Source organism: Rhinatrema bivittatum, chromosome 2 (assembly GCF_901001135.1).
Source record: "Rhinatrema bivittatum chromosome 2, aRhiBiv1.1, whole genome shotgun sequence".
Classification (NCBI taxonomy): domain Eukaryota; kingdom Metazoa; phylum Chordata; class Amphibia; order Gymnophiona; family Rhinatrematidae; genus Rhinatrema; species Rhinatrema bivittatum.
Window position 1 is genome coordinate 755,291,119 of NC_042616.1, and position 25,726 is coordinate 755,316,844.

The 25,726-nt window shown below is 46.4% G+C and overlaps 1 protein-coding gene across 1 annotated transcript in view; it reads right to left on the minus strand.

Moving 5' to 3' along the window:
* Positions 1 to 25,726, minus strand: part of ENPP2 (ectonucleotide pyrophosphatase/phosphodiesterase 2) — a 639,793-nt gene that overhangs the window by 351,696 nt on the left and 262,371 nt on the right. Inside the window, 4 exon segments of the mRNA XM_029591948.1 lie at positions 7,349 to 7,415; positions 7,417 to 7,475; positions 19,616 to 19,724; positions 21,697 to 21,769. Coding sequence (XP_029447808.1) covers positions 7,349 to 7,415; positions 7,417 to 7,475; positions 19,616 to 19,724; positions 21,697 to 21,769 — 308 coding nt within the window.

Consider the following 25,726-nt stretch of genomic DNA (forward strand, 5'->3'; position numbering starts at 1 on the left):
TATGTTTCTAGGCAGCAAACAGACTAGCTTGCTAAAGAATTGTCTTTGGATGCGGCGGGAGCTGAACAAGATACAAACTGCGCATGTTTTGGGCTGCTGGGTACAGATGGATATCATCTGTGATAAATATACTGTTATGAAATTATTTCTATTGAAGAAGTTTATTTTGAGTAAGTTTTTTCTTGGAACTCTAGCTTTGGTGTAGAGTGGTGGCGACTGGATGCCATTTAACCTCGTTTACCTTGGTTTATTCAAAGAAAGAAATAAGACCTTGAAGTATTCCCCAACCCTCCCCCATCCAGATCTAATAGAGGACATAGAAAGTGGAGCTTCATAGTATTAGTAACTATTTAGATTATTACAAAACTTGGTGATAAGACATTGGATAAGAAGGGATGCTGGATGTGAGCTAAATAGGGGATCTTGTATGTTCATCTTCCTAAGTTGGTAGAATACAATCAGGGCCAGTGCAAGGGTATTGGGCGCCCATGGAGACCCTTGTGCTGCCCCCCCCCCCTCCTTACCTGTTTCGGTGCAGACTGTGTGCTTTTCAGGGCCGCGAGCAGCCCTGAGAAGCACACAGTCTCTCTTTCTCTTTGCCACAAGCAGGATAGGCCCCGCTTGCAGCACCACGTGGCTGCTCTTTGGCGCCCTAAGCGACTGCCGAAGTTTGCCCAATGGATGTGCAGGCCCTGAATACAATAAGGAAAATGATACAAACAACTGTCTTGTATAAGGAGTGATATTATACAAGTGGTCATACTCTGTGGGTGGCAGCCTTGGTATATCCTTCGCAGGATGGACAAGAATAACTGGATGAACTGGATGGGTCAATTGATCTTTTTCAGACATTATCTGTGTTACCTGGGCTAAACACTTCCAAGGGCAAAGTAGAAGGTGGGATTACACTATTAAAAATACAAGTTCAACTACTTTTCTTACCCTTATTACATACAACATAAAAATTATCTTTTTATGTATTACAAAAAATTCTAAACCTTAAACCTTATATGATGACTTAGAAGTGTGTACAAATGTTAAATGATAAAGATTAAATTAAGACACTCTCATGGTATAAAAGTAAAGCAGAGTTGCTTACCTGTAACAGGTGTTCAACAGGACAGCAGGATGTAGTCTTCACATATGGGTGACGTCACTGGACGGAGCCCTATCACAGAAAAATGTTCTGTCAAAGTTTCTAGGACGTTTGACTGAGCATGCCCAGCATGCCATAATCCCTGTAGCCACAGGGGTCTCCCTTCAGTCTCGTTTGTAGCAAAAGATGCAAGCGAAAAAAATAAAACGTTTCAGACCCAACTCCGCAGGGGTGGCGGGTGGGTTTGTGAGGACATCCTGCTGTCCTGAGAGAAAACCTGTTACAGGTAAGCAATTCTGCTTTCTCCCAGGACAAGCAGGATGGCAGTCCTCACATATGGGTGAATAGCAAGCTACAGGCTGACTCATATTTGTCATAGACCAACAGCGTAAAACTTTCTGCAACAGGCACAACAACTTGTGCAACAGGCAGCCTGAAAATCACAGCGGTTTGGATGTGGAAGGAGTTGGGATTATACTGGAAATAAGTTCTTCAAGACGGACTGGCCAAAGGCAGAGTCTTGGCGTCCTTCCTTGTCCAGACAGTAATGTGCTGCAAATGTGTGAAGAGAGCTCCCTGTTGCAGCTTTACAGATCTCAGCATCGGTACTGAATGGTAGTGTGCTACTGAGGTTGCCATGGCTCTCTCACTGAGTGTGCCTTCACTCGTCCCTGGAGAGAAAGGCCTGCTTTTTCATAGCAGAATTTGATACAGTCTGCTAGCCAATTTGGAGAGAGTTTGTTTGCCCACTGCAACTCCTGGCTTGTTTTTATCAAAAGAAACAGAGTTGGGTGGATTTCCTATGGACTGCAGTGCCGTCTAGGTAAAATGCAAGTGCACGTTTACAGTCCAAAATGTGTAAAACTCTCTCGCCCTAGTGAGAGAGTGGGGCCTTGGGAAAAATGTGGGAAAAATGTGGGCAAAACTATAGACTGATTCAAGTGGAAGTCAGTAACCACCTTGAGAAGCAGTTTAGGGTGAGTACGGAGTATCACTCGATCATGTAGGAACCTGGTATAGGGGTAAGTATGTGCAAGTGCTTGTAACTCACTAACCCTTCGGGCAGATGTAATAGAGAAGAGAACTTTCCATGTAAGAAATTTAACATCGCAGGAGTGCAAAGGCTCAAACGGGGAGTGCATGAGCCTTGTAAGTACTACATTTAGGTCCCATTCAGTGACTGGTGGCCGTAGAGGGGGCTTAAGTCGTAATAGACCCCTCATAAACCTACTCTCAAAGGGTTGCGCTGTTACCGGGGCATCCCCTACTCCCTTGTGGTACACTGAGATGGCACTCAGGTGTACCCTCACCGAGTAAGTCTGGAGACCAGAGTCCGAAAGGTGCCAGAGGTAGTCTAATAGCAATGGAGTGGGGCAGGAAAAAGGGTTGATACCTTTTTGTGTGCACCATATGGTAAATCTATTCCACTTAGAATGATAGGATTTTCATGTGGAAGGTTTCATGAAGCTACAAGTACTTGAGAGACATTAGTTGAAAGGTTGAGGGGTTGTAGGATCAGGCTTTCAACATCCAGGCTATGAGGGATAGGGTTTGAAGGTTTGGATGGCGTAACATGCCTTGGTTCTGAGTGTTGAGCGTGGGTGCTGTGCCCAGGCGAATGGGTTCCCTGATCGAGAGGTCGAGAAGCATGGGAAACCACACTTGTTGAAGCCAGTATAGGGCTATGAGTATCATTGACACTTTGTCCTGTTATAGCTTGACGAGAGTTTTGGCTATCAGCGTATCAGGGGATACGCATATAGGAGGCCTGTGTGCCAGGGGCGAGCAAAGGTGTCCATGGCTAACTTGTTTTGTTGCCTGTGCAGGGAGCAGAATCTGTCCACTTTGTGATTCAGTTCGGATGCAAAGAGGTCTATTCTTGGTTGACCCCAGCGTTGGAAGATTCTGGTCGTTACCACAGGATTCAGAGACCATTCGTGGGGATGGAACTGTTGGCTGAGGCGATCCGCTACTACGTTCTGTATGCCTGCCAGATAAGTGGCTCAGAGATACATGGAGTGTGGAAGGGCCCAGGCCCAGAACCGCGCGGCTTCTTGGCAGAGGAGATAAGAGCCTGTGCCTTCCAGTTTGTTCAAGTACCACATTGCAACTGTGTTGTCTGTTTGGTATGAGAACAGTCTTGTGTGAAAGGCAGTCCTTGAACGCATATAGGGGCACAACGTATAGCTCGAAGCTCTAGGAGTTGATCAGAAACGTTGCTTCGAGCTGTGTCCAAGTACCTTGAGTTTGAAGATTGTTCACATGAGCTCACCAACCCAAGTTGGATGCATCTGTGGTTAAAGTTACTTGTGGACCTGGTTGCTGAAAGGGTAGACCTGTTAGCAAGATGGTTTTGTTCGTCCACCAGAGAAGCGATAAACGTAACTGGTGTGTTACTTGAATCTGGGATGAAAGTGGTTGACTGGCTTGGAACCACTGAGATATCAAAATTCATTGAGTTATTCTCATGGCCAGCCTGGCCGTAGGAGTGACGTGGACCGTGTAAGCCATGTGGCCCAGCAACGTTAGGAATTGATGGGTGGAGGCTGTTACTTTTGTGTGCAGAGATGCAGCTAGGTTGGAGAGTGTGACTGTGTGGTTGTTGGGCAAGAAGGCCTTTGCAACTGTGGTGTCCAAATCTGCTCCGATGAAAGTAAAGAGGTGACATGGAGTGAAGTTGGATTTTTGGTAGTTGATGAGAAATCTCAAAGAGTGTAATAGATTGACAATGAGCTTGAGAGCGTCGAGAGCTCCTTGCTTGGATTGGCTCTTTAGGAGCCAGTCATCCAGGTAAGAAAGACATGTATGCTTTTCTTGCATAGATGGGCTGCAGCCACTCTAGGCACTTTGTAAATACACGGGTGCAGAGGGCAAGTCCGAAAGGCAGGACACAGTACTGAAAGTGTTGATGTCCCACTAGAAAACACAGGTACTTGTGGTGATGTTGGAATATTGGAATGTGAGCGTAAGTGTCTTTAAGATCCAGAGAACAGAGCCAATCTCCTTTTTGCAGAAAGGGGAAAGCATGGTGCCCAAGGACACCATCCTGAATTTTTCTTTTCATAGGAATTTGTTGAGATTGCGGAGATCTAAGATGGGGCACAGGCTGCCTGATTTCTTTGGAATGAGAAAATAGCGGGAGTAGAAGCCTCTGTCCTGTTGTGCCCGGGGCACTGGTTCCACAGCCCTAGCGCCTAGAAGGGTGGAACAGTTCTGACTCTAAAAACATTTTGATTTTTGTACATCCACAGTGAATTGGGTGGTGAGTCCGGGGGTACCATGAGGAAGTTTAGATGGTATCCCTGGGTTAGGATGGATATTATCCATTGGTCTGTGGTGATGTTGAGCCAGTTGGTTATAAAATGCTGAATTTGACCTCCTTCTGGCAAATCTGGATCTGGATTTGTGGAGTGGCTGCTGTTCTTTGGATAGGTCTCAAAATCCAGAAGCTTGGCCTGTTTTCAGTGGTGGCTGAGGCCTGGATGTCTTGGGCTGTCAAGGATATACTCTCTGAGATGACCTAGATGGCCTCATGCGAGATGCAAGTGGGTAGTATCTGAGTGGGCGATAAAATGGTTTTCTAGGGTCCTTTCTAGTGTATCTTCTTGCAGAAGAAGGGGCCTCGGTTGTCACTCTGGATAATTGCCTAGGGTCTCATTATGGTCTTTTAGCTGAGCCACTGCATCTTGTGTCTTGGTCTCTGGACTTCAGTTCTCAAGTCAGATGCTTTTAGCCAGGCACACCTCCTGGCGCTGATTCCTGTCGCTGAAGTGCGAGAAGCTGTTTCAAAGGAGTCGTAAGCAGCATGAACCTCATGCTTCCCAGCCTCAAGGCCTTTCTGTAGTATGTAGTATCCCTGCCCTAACACCCTTCAGTTACCTCTATGAGACAATGCAAGTTTAGAATGTTATCCTTGTAACCTTATGCAGTTATCTTTTGATTGTTATTAATCAGTTTTCGACCTGTAACTTTCATTAATTTACTTTGTTTTTCCTTCCCTCTTAATTCCCTGTTATGATGTACCTTCATTCCTTTTGATAAATGTGAACCGGCATGATGTTTCCCACTAATGCCGGTATAAAAAAGCCTTTAAATAAATAAATGGCGTTGAGACTTATCTTGCTGTTGTTGGGGAAGAGAGTCGGCTATTCCCTGAACCTACTTCCAGAGATTCCTTTGAGACTGTGTCATGTAAAGTTGGTATGCAGCTATTTGTGACACTAGCATAGAACCCTGGAATATCTTGCGACCCAAGATATCAAGGAATTTTTGGTCTTTGCCAAGAGGTGTTGAAGAGTGTGGTCGCAGTCTTCTGGCCTTCTTTTGTGGCAGACTCAACTACCACTGACTGATGGGGTAGCTGTGGTTTTTTAAATCCAGGAATAGGTTGGACCAGATAAGTTGCATCTGTCCTCATTATTTACTGGTTGGACAGCACAAGGATGCTCCAGAGACGATGTTGGAGATCCACTAGTACTTCGTGTATAGGGATAGCCATGACTTCTTTTAGAGCATCGACAAATTGAAGAACTTCCAATGTTTTGTGGTGTGTGTCCTCCTCAGTAATCAGATCAAAGGGGATTGTCTCTGACATCTCCCTAACAAAATTGGCAAAGGAGAAATTTTGAGAGGGAGATTTTCTCCTTTGTTCCAGAGGAGATGGTTCTGATAAGATATCCTCCGTGGTGTGTCAGTGTCAACATCTTCCCATGTTTCAGAAAAGGTCTCTAGTCGAGATCCTGAAAGAGGGAAGAAAGGTTGGTACTGTAGGACATGTTGGCACCGATAGATCCTTCGATGGCCTCGATGGAAGATGTGGTGGCACCTATGAGGGTTTCGGTGGCACCAGAGGAATCGAAGGAAAACGAGGGTCTCTCGGTCCCCGGGAGCCCTGATGGACCAGGCATCGGTTCCGGCATCGGTGAAAGAGGACTGGAGTCCGTGCCTTCGTCGTCTAAGGACCCCGGAATGGGAATCTGGCTTTTGGAGGGCTTTGAGGGTTGCTTTGGCATCGGTGGCCCGGGTTGTGTTGGAAGGGCACCGATGAGTGTATCCAGTCTGGTCAGCAACGGTGCAAATATCGATGGCTCTGGTATCAGTGCAGGAGCAGGCATCGATGGCTGTAATCTCGGAGAGCATCGAGCACTGCCTTGCGGATGAAACTGTCCAGTTCCTCCCTGAAAGCTGGTGTAGATATCGCAGCTACAGGGGATGGCAGGCTAGGGCGCTAGTGGCACCTCCACAGGGACTTGTTGGGGCTCAGCACCCGGCACTGATATTTGTGGGGAGTGCCTTGGTTTTTCGGGTGGAGAGGGATGTTAAAGGCTCCTCTACCCTTGTCCTCTTCGCAAGCGGCTCGATAGCCGAGGCCGATGCGGTGTTGGTGCAGAACTGGGAGTAGACTCACATCGGTGCTGGTGTTGGTGCTGTGCTCAGTTCAGTCTTCCTCCCAGCACCGAGGTAGATGATACAGATGGCTTAGACGGAGTCGGTGACTGACGGTCCCCGCTGCCCTCGTGCTCCCGGCAAGGTTTGATGACTAATTTCTTCGATGCTCCTGCCGGTGACAATTGGGTGGACGTCGATGGAGTCAGCTTGATTTTAAACAGGGTCTCCATCTTGTCGAGGGCGAGCCTACTACCCTTCGAAGTCATCTGGGCACAACTTGGGCAGTGAGATACGTTGTGTGATGATTCGAGGCACAGCACACAGACATCATGTGGGTCGGTTATCGACATGGTATGGTGGCATTCCGGACATTTTTGGAAATATTTTGCCATGATGGCAGAGGTTAAGGCCCAAAAACAGTCGATGGCCTGAGGACACCGAAAAAGGTAGGGGAGGAACCGACCGTGGACAGTGAACTTTACTCATCGAGTTGATGAAAAACTATCGCGATGGGAGACTCCTATGAGGGGAACTTTTTAATGAAGTAATCTTCAAGTTTTTTCCATGAGGAAAATTTGTGTGAGAACTTCTCACAGAGCTCCTAACCGAAGACAAACTGCAGCACAGAAAAAAAGAGACTGAAAGGAGACCCCAGCGGCTACAGGGATTATAGCATGCTCAGTGTGCCAGTCAAAAGTTCTAGGAACTTTGACAGAAAAGTTTTCCGTGATAGGGCTCCATCCAGTGAGGTCACCCACAATGTGAGGACTACCATCCTGCTTGTCCTGGGAGAATAACAAAACATGTTTAAAGCAACAAAGCAAAATTTATGTTGAAATAGAAATGTTTACACAGTAATCTTACATTTAGGGTTATTGCTGAATCTTGAACGAATACGTCCCATGGTTCCAGGTACCAAAATAATATCGTCCCACATTTGATAAGTAATTGCTTAGAAATTCTGTCCTCTCACAAGTAGCCTCTTCCAGTCCTTATGAAAGAAAAACACATTTAAGTTATAGTGAAACACACAGAATTAAAATCTAAACAGGAAAACAGATTTAAAAGTTTGCTAATGTAACCCAAAATGGTGCCATTCTTTGACATAAATAAATTGTGACCATTTATTTAAAAATCTTATAGTCCACAAATCCAAAACTATCCAATGTGAATTAACAACACTCACACACAAATTAAAACTCAAAACTAATAACAAATATAGTAAAATAAAATAGATAACATATAAACAACATGTTGCACTATAATAATCTTCTTCAGGAAACCAACAGTATAGCAAATGTTGCTTACCTGTAACAGGTGTTCTCACAGGCCAGCAGGATGTTAGTCCTCACATATGGGTGACGTCAGTGGACGGAGCCCTGTTACAGAAAACTTTTCTGTCAAAGTTTCTATAAAGCTTTGACTGACACTGGCACACTGAGGGCCAGATTTTAAAAGGTTACGCGCGGAACCCTTTTAAAACGCCCCTGCGCACGCCGAGCCTATATTGCATAGGCTTCCGACGCACGCAAAACCCAGGACGCACGTAAGTCCCGGGGCTTTCTTGGGGTGGCGTGTCAGAGGGTGTGACGTGGTCGGCGCGTCATTGGGGGGGGCGTGACGCAGTCGGCGCGTCATCCGGGGGCGATGCTGCGGGCATGGTTTCGGCCCGGGGGTGTTCCGGGGTGTGGCCGCGGCCTCCGGACCAGCCCCCAGACCAGAACATGTTGCAACGGCAGCCGGCCCGGCGCACGCAAAGTTACGCCTGCTTCGAGCGACAAAGGTAGGGGTGGGGTTTAGATAGGGCCGGGGGGTGGGTTAGGTAGGGGAAGGGAGGGGAAGGTGGGGGGAGGCGGAAGTAAAGTTCCCTCCGAGGCCACTCCGATTTCGGAGCGGCCTCGGAGGGAACGGGCAGCGTGCACAGGGCTCGGCGCGCGCAAGTTGCACAAATGTACCCCTGAGTGCACTGAGCATGCTCAGCCTGCAATTATCCCTGTGACCACAGGTGTTTCCCCCCTCAGTCTTGTCTTATAGGAAAAAGCGCAAGCGAAACTACAATAATAAAACGTAACGAACCCAACACTGCGGGTTGGCGGGTGGATTTCGTGAGGACTAACATCCTTCTGTCCTGTGAGAACACCTGTTACAGGTAAGCAACATTTGCTTTCTCACAGGACAAGCAGGATGGTAGTCCTCACATATGAGTGAGTACCGAGCTGAGGATGCCCCGAGAGTAAACCAAATGCACCCAAAGACATGCAAAAGGCGCAAAGACGGGGGGTGGAATTTGGCAAGGAGGACATCCTGAAACCCTTAACGCGTTGGTGGAAAGATGTTGGGTAGTTAAACCGAAAAGAAGATGAGTAGACAGACTGGCCAAACATGGAAGCATGCCGGCCAGCCTTACCTAAGCAATAATGGGCTGCGAAGGTATGGAGAGAGCTCCAGGTCGCAGCCTTACAAATATGTACAAGCGGCACTGGCCGCTTGTACATATTTGTAAGGTATGGAGAGAGCTCCAGGTCGCAGCCTTACAAATATGTACAAGCGGCATTTCACTACAGCACCATGTGTGGTTACACATGGTGCTGTAGTGAAATGCCTGCTTGTTGGTAGGAAAAAGACGCAGACCGTCAATTAGGAGGAAAAGATCTGTTTGCCCACTGGAACTCGCAGCTTGGCTTTTGCCACAGAAGGAAAGAGTTAGGTGTAATTCCTATGGAGTGTAGTGCGGTCTAGATAGAATGCAAGTGCACGTTTACAGTCCAAGGAGTTGGGAAAAAGTGGGCAGAGTATATTCTGAGTAAGGTGAGATGCTGTGTCTACCTTAAGAAGGAAATGAAGTTGAATACACAAGACCACTCGGTCACGGAGGAACGTAGGGTCGGGTAAGTATGTAAAAGTTGTGGAACTCACTGACCCTGTTGGCAGAAATGACATTTATGAGGGAAAGAATTTCCCATGCAAAACTATGAAATGAGAGGAAAAGGAAAGGCTTGAACGGAGAACATATGAGACTTATAAGGATAAGATATAGGTTCCATTCCATGACTAGTGAAAATAGAGGCGGCTTGATCAGTGGATAATCCATGGTAAGCTGACTCAGAAGGGGTTTACCGTTAATCGGGTCTAGGTGGTAACCCTGAGCAATGATTGCTAGCACCCATTGGTTGGTTGTGATTGATTGTGCCACTTTTACAACATGTGGCAATCGACCTCTCACTGGTATGCTTGGCAGAGGAATCAGACGGCTGCTCTCCAAGTGAAAGTCAAAAACCAGCTGGGGAGCTGCTTGTGGCTTTTGCTTTCGGGCCTGGCTAGGCTGAGGCTTTTGATAAGGTCTCGTAGTTCGGGGCCTTGCTGGTGGAGGATAGTACTTCCTTGGACGGAAGAATGACTTCTTAGAGTAGACTTCCTGAAGGGCTGTCTTAAGGGGAAGCTGGAAGGTATCGATGAGAGCTGTTTAAGGGTCTCATGATGGTCCTTTAATTCAGCCACTATTTGCTGGATCTGCTCACTGAACAGATTGACTCCTACACATGGTAGGTCAGGAAGCCTGTCTTGTACTTCTGGGCGAAGGTCAGAAGATTTGATCCAGGCCCATCTTCTTGCCGAAATAGCAGCTACAGACACTCTAGTAGCGGTGTCGAAGATATCATAAGCTGTTCTTATCTCATGCTTTCCTGCTTCAAACCCCTTGTTTATTTATTTATTTATTTTAAAATTTTTATATACCGGCATTCATGATACAATCACATCATGCCGGTTTACATAGAACAGGGGTGTACAAAGAACAAATGAGTAACCTATTAGTGAGGAGGAAGCAGTTACAAATAACAAGGTACTAGAACTGGGAGTAGAGAAGAAAGGGAGAGGATAACATTAGATAAAGATATTTACATTAAATTAACATTTTTACAATGGGAGGTAGTTCAACAGGCTGCAAGGGTTAATCAGTGTCCGGGAATGCTTTTTGAACAGCCAGGTCTTAAGTCTTTTCCTGAAGATTGGGAGGCTGGGTTCTTGTCTGACAAGGATTTGAAGCTGGTCTTTGAATTGTTCAGGCAGGGTTTAAGAGAAGTCCTGTATCTGTTTGAAGATGACCCTATTGTATTGGGTCATATACAGATGGTAAGCAGCAATTCTGGAGATGAGCATGGCTCCTTGGAACACTCGTCGACCAATATTGTCTAGGAACTTGTGTTCCTTAATAGGAGGGGTAGATGAGTGAGGCTTCATCCTTTTTGCTTTCTTTTGAGCCGATTCTACCACAACTGAGTGGTGGTCGAGCTGAGATTTTTGAAAGCCGGGGGCTGACTGTACTAAATAGGTAGTGTCAGCTTTTCTATGGACTGGGGCAATGGATCCAGAGTTTTCCCAGTTCTTTTGAGGAGGTCAAGAAGAACTTGATGAATGGGAATGGAAGTGATTACTTTAGGGGCATCCAGGAACTGGAGCAACTCCATCATCTGGAGCCTATCATCCCGCTCTGTCGAAGCTGAAAAGGGACCAACTCAGACAGTTCCTTCACAAAATTATGAAAGAAAGGTCCTCTGGAGGAGAACGCTTTCTACTTTTAGTAGGAGAGGAAGGTGAAGGTAAGTCATCAGTGTCTGAAGAAGTATCATCACCCCAGGTGTCATAAGGATCAGCAGACTGACCTGTAGGACGAGAAAGGGGTTGGATACCCGAAGGCCCCGGCTGAGGCTCCGAGGAAAATCGAAGGAATCGCCGGGGGCACCGTGGTTGGCCTGGAGGGCATCTGTGCCGGTATTGAAGGCATCGATGGCGCCGACGTACGTATCGCCCCTAATGAATGAATCGGTGGCGAGGGACAAATTGGCATCGATGGCTGAGGCAAAACTCCCGAAGGAGGGATGCGGAACGGTGCTTCTCCTCCCGATGAAGCTGTCAACGTGGAGCGCACCGGAGCCATCGGAGACCCGGGAATCACTGGTGGAAGGGCAGTTATGAGCGCCTCCATCCGGGATAGCAGCAGTGCCAGCGCTGCTGGAATCGGGACGATGACTGGTTCCACAATCGGAGCCGGTGTCGGTGCCGAAGGGACCTGGAGTCATTGCATCGCCTTGTCAATGGCCTCCTGGACCAGCCGGTCCAGTTCTTCTCAGAGACATGGAGCAAGCAGCCCCGGCTCAGGAACAGAAGAGGGAGGCAGAGGCATAGCCGGAGGGACCACCTTTACAGGCGGAATCGCGGATCCCAAACCCCGATCAGGTGAGGGTGGCCTCGATGACCCGGTCGCAGGAACGGTCGGTGCCTTTCCTGGACAGGGCTTCTTCGACAGTGGCGAGGTCAATGATTTCGCTCCCTCAACGGTCCAAGTCTTACGATGCCGATGGCGATGTTTTTCCCTATGATCCCCTCGATCCTGAGGGGGAGTTACAGGTGCCGATGGCCGTGAAGACGTCGATGGCGGTCGGTCACTGGACGGCAGTCGATGCTGGTGCGACGTCGACGGTGCCGGTTCTGATGACGTCGATGCGATGGAGGGCGTCGGGGTGTGAGAATGGAACAGGAGTCCCATCTTCTCCATCCTTGCCTTGCGACCTTTGGGTATCATGAGGGCACATTTGGTGCAAGCCAGGACATCATGCTCTCGGCCTAAACACATTACACAGACACCATGAGGGTTCTGTGATAGACATGGTGCGAGTACAGTCCGGGCACCAGCGAAACCCCGACACCATGGCCATAGAAAAAATTGAGCCGCGGGATGGATGACGACCAGCAGGCCGCAAGGGACAACTCGACGGTAATCGATGGAAAACAGTCAAAAACCTACCGGAGTACCGCGGCTAGAGAGAAGTTAGAGGAGGGACCCCTGTGGGGCAATTTAACGTTAGTTAATTCCGTGAGGAAAATTCCTGTTAGGAATCTCCACAGAGCTCCTAAACCGCGAGGCTACTGGAGCGTGGAAAAAAGAAGACTGAAGGGGGATCACTGCAGGTGCCATGCTGGGCATGCCCAGTAGGGGCTAGTCAAGTTCTGGAAACTTTGATAGAAGTTTTTCCATGATTGGGCTCCATCCTGATGATGTCACCCATATGTGAGGACTACCATCCTGCTTGTCCTGTGAGAATTGAAATTTCACTGAATCTTACTCATAGCAAATCTGGACCTATGAGTAAAGTGCATGGTGAGAAACTCCTGTGGCCCAGCAATGAAAGAATTGAGGGGCTGAGGTTATGTTGTATGCGCACAGAGATATATATAGGAATTTGTTAGAATGTCTGCGTGGTTGTTGAACAGGAAGGTCGTTGTGACTGTGGTGTCCAGAAGTGTTCTATATGGGATTCATGATAGTTAACAGCAATCCCAGGTAGTAGATTTATAGTGAGTCATGAAGAAAATAGAGCTCCTTGCTTGGATTGACTGTTGTTATGCAGCTCTTCATGCAAGGAAAAGCGTGAATGATGTTTTACTCCGTAGAGAAACAGCAGTCACTGCTAGTGATTTAATGAAATACCCAAGTTGCCGAAGCTGGAGCAACCAGCAGAGCTTGGGATTGTAATATTGTTGACTCACCATGAAGCACATAGAAAGCTTAGAGGAGACAGGCAACCTACTTATTGCGGTATGGAAGTAGGGTGACGAGAGACACCATTTTAAGAACATAAGAACATGCCATACTGGGTCAGACCAAGGGTCCATCAAGCCCAGCATCCTGTTTCCAACAGTGGCCAATCCAGGCCATAAGAACCTGGCAAGTACCCAAAAACTAAGTCTATTCCATGTTACCATTGCTAGTAATAGCAGTGGCTATTTTCTAAGTCAACTTAATTAATAGCAGGTAATGAACATCTCCTCCAAGAACTTATCCAATCCTTTTTTAAACACAGCTGTACTAACTGCACTAACCACATCCTCTGGCAACAAATTCCAGAGTTTAATTGTGCGTTGAGTAAAAAAAGAACTTTCTCCGATTAGTTTTAAATGTGCCACATCCTAACTTCATGGAGTGCCCCCTAGTCTTTCTATTATCCAAAAGAGTAAAAAAACGATTCACATCTACCCGTTCTAGACCTCTCATGATTTTAAAACACCTCTATCATGTCCTCCCTCAGCCGTCTCTTCACCAAGCTGAAAAGTCCTAACCTCTTTAGTCTTTCCTCATAGGGGAGCTGTTCATTCCCCTTATCATTTTGGTCGCCCTTCTCTGTACCTTCTCCATCGCAATTATATCTTTTTTGAGATGCGACGACCAGAATTGTACACAGTATTCAGGGTGTGGACTCACCATTGAGCGACACAGAGGCATTATGACATTTTCCATTTTATTCACCATTCCCTTTCTAATAATTCCCAACATTCTGTTTGATTTTTTGACTACCACAGCACAATGAACCAATGATTTCAATGTGTTATCCACTCTGACGCCTAGACCTCTTTCTTGGGTTGTAGCACCTAATATGGAACCCAACATTGTGTAACTATAGTAGGGGTTATTTTTCCCTATATGCATCACCTTGCACTTATCCACATTAAATTTCATCTGCCAGTTGGATGCCCAATTTTCCAGTCTCACAAGGTCTTCCTGCAATTTATGACAATCTGCTTGTGATTTAACTACTCTGAACAATTTTGTATCATCTGCAAATTTGATTATCTCACTCGTCGTTATTTCTTTCCAGATCATTTATAAATATATTAAAAAGTAAGGGACCCAATACAGATCCCTGAGGCACTCCACTGCCCACTTCTTTCCACTGAGAAAATTGTCCATTTAATCCTACTCTCTGTTTCCTGTCTTTTAGCCAGTTTGTAATCCACAAAAGGACATCGCCACCTATCCCATGACTTTTTACTTTTCCTAGAAGCCTCTCAAGAGGAACTTTGTCAAACGCCTTCTGAAAATCCAAGTATACTACATCTACCGGTTCACCTTTATCCACATGTTTATTAACTCCTTCAAAAAAGTGAAGCAGATTTGTGAGGCAAGACTTGCCTTGGGTAAAGCCATGCTGACTTTGTTCCATTAAACCATGTCTTTCTATATATGTTCTGTGATTTTGATGTTTAGAACACTTTCCACTATTTTTCCTGGCACTGAAGTCAGGCTAACTGGTCTGTAGTTTCCCGGATCGCCCCTGGAGCCCTTTTTAAATATTGGGGTTACATTAGCTATTCTCCAGTCTTCAGGTACAATGGATGATTTTAAAGATAGGTTACAAATTTTTACTAATAGGTCTGAAATATTGGGATTACTACCTGATAATCCCCTTTTCCTTAGTGTAGACAGATGGACTCAGAACAAATGGGATAGTATCCGCGTGCCAGCAGTTGGAGACGGATCTGACGTCAGCACGGGGGCGTATATATCCCCACAGGAAGCGTAGCTATTCAGTAATCTTCCTTGCAAAAGCTGTTATAGATGTGTGTACTGACGCTCAGTTAAAAAGTGAAACAGGATTCCCCTGACCAATTGATAGTAGCTGGAGACCGCCAGCATTCCCAACCGGAAGGCGTGGACACCTGGTAGAGTGTACGCTCTTATGGAAACAGATGACATGGCTTACCTTGAATCGGTGATACCCATGTACGCAGGCAGCTGGGCGGGATGCTGAGTCCATCTGTCTACACTAAGGAAAAGGGGATTATCAGGTAGTAATCCCAACATTTCCTGGCGTGTAGCCAGATGGACTCAGAACAAATGGGATGTACAAAAGCTTTACTCCCAGCCTGGGCGGGAGGCTGTCTGAGGCCCATGTAGTACCGCCCTCGCAAATGCAGAGTCCTCCCCGGCCTGAACATCCAGACGATAGAACCTGGAGAAGGTATGGTGGGAAGACCAAGTCGCCGCTTTACAGATTTCCGCAGGCGATAGCATCCTGGATTCTGCCCAAGATGCTGCTTGTGCTCTGGTAGAATGAGCCTTGACTTGTAGAGGCGGAGACTTCCCGGCCTCTACGTACGCTGCTCTGACAACTTCTTTAATCCAGCGGGCGATGGTGGGCCGCGAGGCCGCTTCACCTAGCTTCTTCCCGCTGTACAGGACAAACAGATGGTCCGTCTTTCGTAGGTCTTGTGTAAGTTCCAAATATCTGGGCAGCAATCTGCCAATGTCGAGATGGCGTAACAAACGCCCTTCTTCAGATTTCTTCAGACCCGCCGTGGTAGGCAAGGATATGGTTTGATTAAGATGAAACTGTGAAACCACTTTAGGTAGAAAGGAGGGAACCGTACGAAGATGGATAGCCTCTGGAGTGATTCTGAGAAAGGGATCACGTCAGGACAATGCTTGTAGTTCTGAGATGCGGCGGGCTGAACATACAGCCAGCAAGAATACCATCTTCAAAGTGAGGGAACGAAGAGACAGGCCCCGAAGGGGTCTGAAGGTGGATCCCGCGAGGAAATCCAAAACAAGGTTGAGGTTCCACTAAGGTACAGGCCACTTCAGTGGCGGACGAATATGCTGGACTCCCTGCAGGAAGCGAGAAACATCCTGGTGCTTGGCGATGGTCTTGCCATCCCTCCTGGGACCATAGCAAGACAGCGCAGCCACCTGAACCTTGATGGAGCTGAGGGAGAGACCCTTCTGAAGGCCATCCTGCAGGAAATCCAACACAATAGGGATTGTGGTTGCATGTGGATTGGTGCCGTGAGTGTCGCACCATGCTTCAAATACTCTCCAGATCCGGATGTATGTGAGGGATGTGGAAAACTTGCGAGCTCGGAGGAGGGTATCAATCACGGGCTCCGAGTAACCCCTCTTCTTCAATCTAGCCCTCTGAAGGGCCATACCGTAAGAGAGAATTGAGCCGGATCCTCGTGAAGAATGGGACCTTGATGTAGAAGGTCCCGGAGAGGAGGCAGGGGAAGGGGCTCCCCTGCCAGTAGTCTTCTCATGTCCGCGTACCAGGGTCGTCTTGGCCAGTCTGGCGCCACTAGAAGGACTAGGCCCCGGTGTCTCTGAATCTTGCGGATGACAGTGCCTAGCAGAGGCCACGGAGGAAAGGCATACAGTAGAGTCCCTGGAGGCCATGGCTGAACCAGGGCATCGATTCCGTGTGAGCACGGGTCACGCTTGTGGCTGAAGTATCTGGGTACTTGAGCATTGGACTTGTCTGCCAGTAAATCCATGTCCGGAAACCCCCAATGATCCACAATCATCTGGAAGGCCGTGGGTGAGAGCTGCCACTCTCCCGGATTTAGGCTTTCTCTGCTGAAGAAGTCTGCTGTGGTATTGTCCTTCCTGGCGATGTGGACAGCGGAGATGTCCTGAAGATTCACCTCTGCCCAAGTCATCAGAGGGGCGATCTCCAGAGATACCTATCGGCTTCTGGTTCCGCCCTGACGATTGATGTATGCCACCGTGGTGGCGTTGTCGGACATCACTCTGACTGCTCTGTTCTGCAGTCTGTGGGCAAATTGAAGGCATGCCAATCGGACAGCCCGGGCCTCTAGACGGTTGATGTTCCACGCCAACTCTTCTCTGTTCCACCGCCCTTGTGCGGTGAGTTCTTCGCAGTGTGCGCCTCAGCCGCTTAGGCTGGCATCTGTGGTGAGCAAAATCCACGTGGGTGAGGACATCTTCGATCCCCTGCTCACGTGGTTGGACTGCAACAACCACCGTAACTGGGTCCGCACTCGGGCTGGTAGAGGTAAATGCGTGGAGTAGGTCCGTAGACGGGGGCTCCAGCGAGAGAGCAGAGCGTGTTGTAGAGGTCTCATATGGGCCCTCGCCAAGGGCACCACTTCCAGGGTGGATGCCATGAGACCAAGAACCTGCAGATAATCCCAGGCGGTAGGTCGACTGGCTCCCATCAAATACTGGATACGCTGCTGAAGTTTCAACGTTCTCTTGGTGGTGAGACTGACCGTGTCTGCCCGGGTGTCGAACTGTACTCCCAGGTATTCCAGTGACTGGGAAGGCTGTAGGCAGCTCTTGCCGAGGTTGATAACCCAGCCCAGGCTTTCCAGAAGGGCTATCACTCTGTCGGTGGTCCGAAGGCTCTCCTCTCGAGACTTTGCCCTGATCAGCCAGTCATCTAGGTAGGGATGGACCAGAATTCCTTCCCGCCTGAGCGCCACCGCTACTACTACTACCACCTTGGTGAATGTCCGTGGCGATGTCGCCAACCCAAAGGGCAGAGCCCGAAACTGGAAGTGGCGGCCTAGAACCTTGAAGCGTAGGTAGCGCTGATGATCCGGATGGATCGGGATATGCAGGTCTAATGCCGTGAGGAATTCCCCTGGCTGTACTGCGGCCTTGACGGAGCGTAGAGTTTCCATGCGAAACCTCGGGACCCGTAAGTATCGATTGACCGACTTGAGGTCCAGGACAGGCCGAAAGGTACCCCCTTTCTTGGGTACCATGAAATAGATGGAATAATGGCCAGAATTCACTTCCCAGGCAGGTACTGGGATGATGGCTTTCAAGGACAGGAGCCTTGCCAGGGTAGCTTCCAATGCTGCCTTCTTGTGTATGGGACACGAAGATTCCACAAACTTGTCCGGAGGGAGATGATGAAAGTCCAGATAATATCCCTCCCGGATAACGGCGAGAACCCACTGGTCCGATGTAATCTCGACCCATCTGGGATAGAAGAGGGTCAACCTGCCCCCTATGGCTCCGTCCCCCAGATGAATCGGTGGATTCTCATTGGGAGGCGCGGCCGGGACCCGAGCCCGGGCCCGCTCCCCTCTTGCGCTGCTTGGTCCGAAAGGACTGATTCCTGGCCGGAGGACGTGGTGCCTGGTAACGACCCCTGTAAGGAACGAAACGCTGGGAACTCCTGCCCCTGGAGGGCTTTGGAAAGGCACGCTGGCCCCTTCGGAACCAATCTTCCGGCAATCTGGGCACTGGAGAGGCGCCCCATGCACTGGCCAGTTTATCAAGGTCGCTGCCAAATAGAAAAGAGCCCTTGAAGGGCAATCTGGTGAGGCGGGTTTTAGAAGGCGCATCAGCCGACCATCTTTGGATCCAGAGCTGCCTCCTGGCGGCTACGGAGGATGAAATCCCTTTAGCTGTTGTCCGGACCAGGTCAAATGCCGCATCCGTAAGGAACGAAAGAGCGGAGAATATCATAGCATGCTGGGCATGCTCAGTGGCCTCACAAGGCCAGTCAAAAGTTTCTAGAAACTTTGACAGAAAGTTTTCCCGCCTGGGCTCCGTTCGGTGACGTCACCCATATGTGAGGACTAGCATCCTGCTTGTCCTGGGATAAAATATATATCCCGTTGGGAGACCCCTATGAGGGAATATTTTTCTGAAGACATTTTTGAGATATTTCCATGAGGAAAAGTGTTTGAGAAGTCTCACAGAGCTCCTAACCGTGAGGCAAACTGCAGCGCAGAAAACAAAAAGAGACTAAAGGGAGACTCCTGTGGCTCGAGGGATGATGGCATGCTGGGCATACTCAGTGTGCCAGTGAAAAGTTCTAGAAACTTTGACAGAAAAGTTTTCTGTGATAGGGCTCCGTCCAGTGACGTCACCCATATGTGAGGACTACCATCCTGCTTGTCCTGGGAGAAAACAGAAGATGGCCCAGGACAGAGCACTTGAGGTGCACTGAACAATAGCAGAACACCAGAGGAGGAACCACCACCAGAGGATATAGTAAAAGTACAATGAGATACGTAAGAAGAAAACCAGGATAGAGCAGAGTCCTAAAATTCAATTAAGTACAGCATGAATAATGGAGAACTAAAGATTAATCCGGTCAGTCTTTCATGGAAGCTGTAGCCATAGTCTGGGAGGAGAGGGAAGCAGAGAGAGAAGCCAATAAGGGATTTCTGCTTCTATAGTTTCTGAAATTTTTTAAAACTCTTATTGTAATCTAAATTCAAACAAAATGGTTATCATCTTGTTTTCTCTTTATAAAAACCCATTTTATAACTGATTGAAGTCACGTTCCCTAGCATTAAACTTGGTGCAATACTTTAAGTAATTAGCTTAAGATTTCTGTAAAAAACCATCAAAGCAAACAAAACTGCTGACCTATAGCACTTGTTATAAAGATGGTCAAGTATGCCTAAATATTTCCACTTCTTTGGATAACTTTCAGGTGATATTCAGTTAGATGTTAACTTAATAAATTATGTCAAATATTCATCTGCAGCATTCCACCATCCCATTTATTATTTCAGAGTGCATACAAAAGGCTTTACCATGATCTCCAACAAAAATCACATTGACACATCGATGCAGCTTCATCTGTTTCAGACCATCCATTAATTGGCCTACAATTCTATCAATTTCTTTCAGAGGAGTTGTCATCTGATTTAAAAAAAAAAAAGTGGTCAGAAAAATACAATATTTGAAGTGTAGCATAATTAAATGCAATACATCAGAGATATAATTCAATTCCAAATACAATTACTCATTTATAAAACAGAAAAAAATCCTCTTATTCATTACCAATACTTGACCCCTTCCCTATACACACTTTCACCCACTGGAAGTTACTTTTCCCACACTCCCACTACCCCAGTTATTTTACTAATAGACTCAACAAGTTAATCAATTTTGGTATCCTTTCAATAAATAAATACTCTTACTGTTCACTTGCTCTAAGTCTGAGTTGTCCATTTTTGATGGGTCAACAATTGAAGCCCCAAGGTTTCATTCATTACCTTATTAGTTACTGATATTACAAAGATAACATCCCTTTGATTTAATGACCTTATTGTACTTATAGAGATACACAAAATATATAAAAATATGCTAATTTAAAATGGAAAGCAGCAGTAATAAGGCAAAAAGAAACGAAAAAAAAAAGTCAGGCCATTGGCTCTAAATTGTTTCTAATATTTTAATGCAACTGTCTTTTCAGATGTACTGATAGAAACATGCATTAGAAATGTGCAGCCCCAAAATTTTCAGTTTGGTTCATTTTTACATTTCACGAGGGTTTATTTTTTGGTTCATTTAATGTTTTGGGGAGTTTTTGGCTTCATTCCTTTACCAAACCAAAAATAACCCAAACTAAAAAAAACCAAAAAAAAACCCACCCACAGGTTTCCCGTGGCCAAGGATTCACCCCCTACCCCTATTCTGTCAATTTAAATCAGCCCCTAGGTCTGGCTGGCTCTTTCGTGTGTCCCCCCCCCAATTCCCACCATAAATCTAACCCTGCCTGGGACTCCTCCCACTCTCTCGTTAAAACCCTCCGGGTCCTGGGAGTTTCCTCTCTGGTCCCTACTTACCCCTTTCCAATGGTCCTGGCAAAATTCTTAGGGCAGAGGCAAAGCCACTCACTCCTGCCCCAGCTCTAGGTACTTTAAAAGTGGCATCAACTGCCTCTGGTGTGGCAGACCATTTTGCGCATAATAAAAAAAAAAAAAAAAAAAAAAAGAGGAAACAAACTAAACATGAGATAATTCACCTCTCTCCTCTCTTTCATTTGCTAATATCAGAAAACAGAGGAGGGAATATATTTATTTTTATTTATATATACCGATGTTCCTGTATAAGATTAGCACAAAGAGGAACTCTACACGCGCCTCCCATGAAAACATCATTAAGTAAAAGAGCTCTATCTACAGCAGGCCCTAAACAGTGGAATTTTCTTCCTCCGGCTATTCGGTCAAGCATTCCCATAACTTACTAAGTACTCCTCAATTCCCACAGACTGTCGACACCAATAGCTAATCTCCCTCTCCATGGACTTGTTTCGCATTAATAGTTTGTAATGTTCTTGTTCCCAGTTATGTTATCCAAGTTGTCTCTCCCTGTTCTCTGTAAGACACTTGTTGTCATTGTTTAATATTTATATCTGTTGCAATGTAAACCGGAGTGATAAGTAACTCTGTTACCTGAACTTCGGTATAGAAAAAGTTATAAATAAATAAATAAATAAATAAATATAATATACATATCGCACCGGTATTGTGAACTGCATGTTCCATTTTCACTGTACAATAGACTAGACAGCAGAAGAATGTCTGCAACCTACCACCTAGGCACTGGGTTCCCAGAAGTCACAGAGAAGGTAGGCAGAGGAAATGCAAAAGTTAATGTAGGCCATCTAGAATTTTATTACCAGTATAAGCAAAGTAAAAAAAGGTATCACCTACAGTTTGTCTTTTGATCCTTATTTCTATTCTACCAAAAGAAAGACAGCTTTCCTTACCACTGCAAACACACCTCACCTGTGAAGAATTAATTTAACAGATTTTTCCCCTAATACACAGAATAGCTGACAATTGTGCTTCATTACCCATTTTAAATAAAATATGTCTCTACTAACCTCGGAGCTGAAAGGGCCATATTTATGGCCAGCGCTATCTGGTTGTTCTGAGTAAAAGGCATAAGCATAGGGCCTGAAAGAAAGAAAGATAATTTTAAAAGAATGCGTATATTATGAAATATAAGCAAGTTTGCTTACTGTAAACGGTGTTTCGTAGATAGCAGGATGAATTAGCCATGCTGTCATGGGATCTGTCAATCAGGTCCGGGAGGTGGAGTTTGTCAAAGCAGAGATTAGAGCTTTGCTCTCTGCAGCTGCGCGTGTGTTCCCGCGCAGGAAAGTAACTGAATCTCCTCAGTCTGTGATTAAGCTGTAGTGTGGTCGAAGATTAGGTGACTGCCAGGAAGGAGGGTGGGTCAGCATGGCTAATTCATCCTGCTATCTACGGAAACACCATTTACGGTAAGCAAACTTGCTTTTTCCCCTCGATAGCAGGGCTGAATTAGCCATGCTGTCATGGGAGTCCCAAGCTCCTGATCACGTTATTTCTGATTTATATGTTTGTACGTGATCATTAACAGTGTGGCGGTCACCTTGGACAGGAGGATAGAGATTGCACGATTGCTTGCCTTATCTTCGGATCAGTGGCTGCCTGTTGATCAAGGCAGTAGTAAGATGTGAAGGTATGAAGCAATAACCATGTAGCTGCCTTGCAAATGTCTATGGGTTGCACATTCTTTAGGTGTGCCAATGAGGCTGCTACTGCTCTGACTTGGTGAGCTTTAGGCTCTGAACGTAGTTGTAGTTTCTGTTTGTCGTAACAGAATGTGCGCTGCGCTATCCAGCTGGAGATGGTATGTTTAGCCACCGGTAATCCAGGTGCCTTTGGGTCAAAGGAGACAAAGAGTTGAGAAACACGGGAGTCCGAGTTTGTTCTCTCTTTATAGTATGCTAAGGCTCTTTACAATCTAGTGTGTGCAGTAGTTTTTCCCTATCATTTGAATGAGGTATAGGGAAAAAAGTGGGTAATTCCATGGTTTGATGAGATGGAATTGAGAAACCACTTTTGGCAGAAAAGAAGGGTGAGTTCGGAGAACCACTTTTTGATGATGAAACTGCAGATATGGTGAATAATGGACCAAGGCCTGTAATTCACTAACTCTTCGTGCCGATGTTACTGCAACCAGGAATATAACTTTCCATGTGAGGTATTTAATATGTGCCGAGTCCATGGGTTCAAATGGGAAAAGCATGAGCTGTTTCAAACTATGTTAAGATTCCACGGAACTGGAGGCTTAGCAATTGGAGGACAAAGATGAGTTAACCCATTGATGAAATGAGATAGTAAGGGGTGATTGGATATAGGAATATTGTTAACTGGTCTATGATAGGTGCCTATGGCGCTGAGATGAACTCTGATGGATGATGTTGCCAGACCAGCTACATATAGTGTATGCAGATAATCGATGAGCAATTCAAGTGAGCAGTCCAATGGTGGTATCCCTTTGGAATTGCACCAGGTAGAATAGCGTTTCCATTTATAGCTATAATTTTTCCTGGTTGAGAGTTTCCTAGATTCTAACAAAATGAATTGTGCCAAAGTGGAAACTCCCTGTTCTGTTAAAAGGAGCCTCTCAATTTCCACGCTGTCAAGTGGAGAGATGCGTTTAATGGGTGTAGAAGCGTCCCTTGATCTTGGCAGAGAAGATCCTGGCGATTCAGTAATCGAATTGGATCCATGATGGATAGTCTGAGAAGGAAACTGTACCATGGTTGCCTTGACCAAGCCGGGGCGATGAGTATCAGTTGAGCTTTGTCTGCTATGCACTTCTGAATTGTCCTTGTTATGAGTGGTATGGGAGGAAAAGCGTATAGGAGGCCTGTCGTCCACGGAATGAGGAAAGCATCTTGGGCGATCCTGAAATGGCTTGGTCTTATCGAACAGAATTTGGGAACTTGAGCATTGATTTCCATTGCAAAGAGATCTATCGAAGGTGTCGCCCCCCCACTGCATGAATATGTCTTGGGCTATTTCTGTATTGAGTGCCCATTCGTGAGGATGAAAGTTCCGGCTTAGCCTGTCCACTCTTGTGTTTGCTACTCCTGGTAAGTTGCTTGTAGATGTATGCAATTTTTGTGAGCGTGTTCGAATATTTGCAGGGTCTCCTTGCAAAGGGACCATGAACCAGACCCTCCTTGTTTGTTGATGTAAAACATTGCTACTTGATTTTCCGTGTAGACCATGACCCTGTGGCCTTTCAGATGGTCTTGGAACACTTGTAAGGCCTTCCGAATCGCTCTGAGTTCTAATAAATTTATTTGCAGGTTCTGTTCCGAGATTGTCCATAAACCTTGTGTCTCGTAAATCTCGAGGTGTGCTCGCCAGCCCTTGCGAGACGCATCCGTGATTAAGACTGCGTTGTGGGGAGGGGAGCTGAACAATGCTCCTTTGGACAGGGTGGAGTCTAGGAGCCACCATGTTATGTCTTTCCTCATCTCGGAGGTCAACGATACTTTCTGTGTCAATGGTTGAGAATGTTGTTTCCATTGACGTTTCAAACCCCATTGCAGGTGTCTCATGTGTAGCCTGGTGTTGGGAACCGTGAAAATAGCCGCCGCCATGTGGCCTAAGACTACTAGAACTTGTCTTGCTGAAGGTTTCTGAGTAAGGTTCAAGCCGTACAGAAGGGGACGGAATTGTGATATTCTGTCATTTGGTAGGAATGCCCGCTTGCAAGTGATGTCCAGGCATGCTCCTATGAATTGTAGTTGTTGTGTGGGTTGTAGGTGTGATTTCTGAAAATTGATCACCAAACCTAACTCTTGTAAGCATTGTATCACTTGCTGGAGGTGATCGAGTAAGATGTTTGGAGCTGGGGCGATTATGAGCCAATCATCCAGATATGGGAAAATGGTTATACCTTGTTTGTCTGAGATGAGCCACCACCACAAACCATGCATTTGGTGAAAACCCTGGGTGCAGCCGATAGTCCAAAGGGAAGAACTTTGTACTGGTAGTGTTGATGCTTGTAACAAAAGCATAGGTAACGCCACAAGGATGGATGGATTGGAATGTGTGTGTAGGCATCCTTAAGATCGATGGAACACATCCAATTATTGGTTTGAATCAGAGGAAGGATTGATTTCAATGATACCATTTTGAATTTCTCCTTGGTGAGAAATTTGTTCAGTTCCCTGAGGTCTAGTATGGGACGAAGGCCACCCGACTTCTTGGTTATGAGGAAATATGGGGAATAAAATCCTGATTGGTTTCCTGGGAAAATTCGTCAAATTGCTTGTTATTTTCGAAGCAAAGCAATTTCCTCCTCCAATTGTGGTTGGAAGTCGTGAGTCTTGAGAATGGAAAGATGAGGTAATGTGGGTTTTGTGACAAACTGGAGTTGATAACCGTGTCGTACTATCTCCAAAATCCATTGATCGGATGTTATCTTTTCCCAGGCTGCTAGGCAAGAATGAATCCTGCCAGGTGGTGCTTGCTGTTGTGATGGTGGCTGGGTAACTAAAATGATGGAGTCGATTTTAGTGCAGTAGCCGGCTGTTGAGCCTGCTGTCTCTGGTTACGTGCTTTACCTCTATGTTGGTTGGAGGTATTTTGCTGTGGAGCAGGATGCTGGTAGGAAGGGTAGGACTGTGTACGAAAGGACTGGTAAGACCTGTAAGGTCTCCTGGCACATGATTGCCGACGAGTAGATCCCATATAACGACGTGTAGTCGAATAATGAGGTTGTGATGTTAATGATTGTACTGCTAGAGCTTCTTCCTTCAGTTTACCTACTGTGTCCTGAAATCATTCCCCGAACAGGTTATCTCCTGTACATGGGATAGTTTCTCGTGCAAATCTTCACGTATCAAACTTGAGCGTAACCATGCTAGTCTTCGGGCTGCAATAGCTGTTGCAGACGCTCTGGAAGATGTCTCATATGCTTCATAGACTGACCTCAAAAGTTGTCGCGAGCATTCTTCCATGTCGTGAAGCGGTGGTGGTATCTGATCCACCGTTGAAGATAACATCCCTTTTATAGCTTGTATGCACTCAGAGGTATTGTACCATGTAAAATTGATGGTGCAT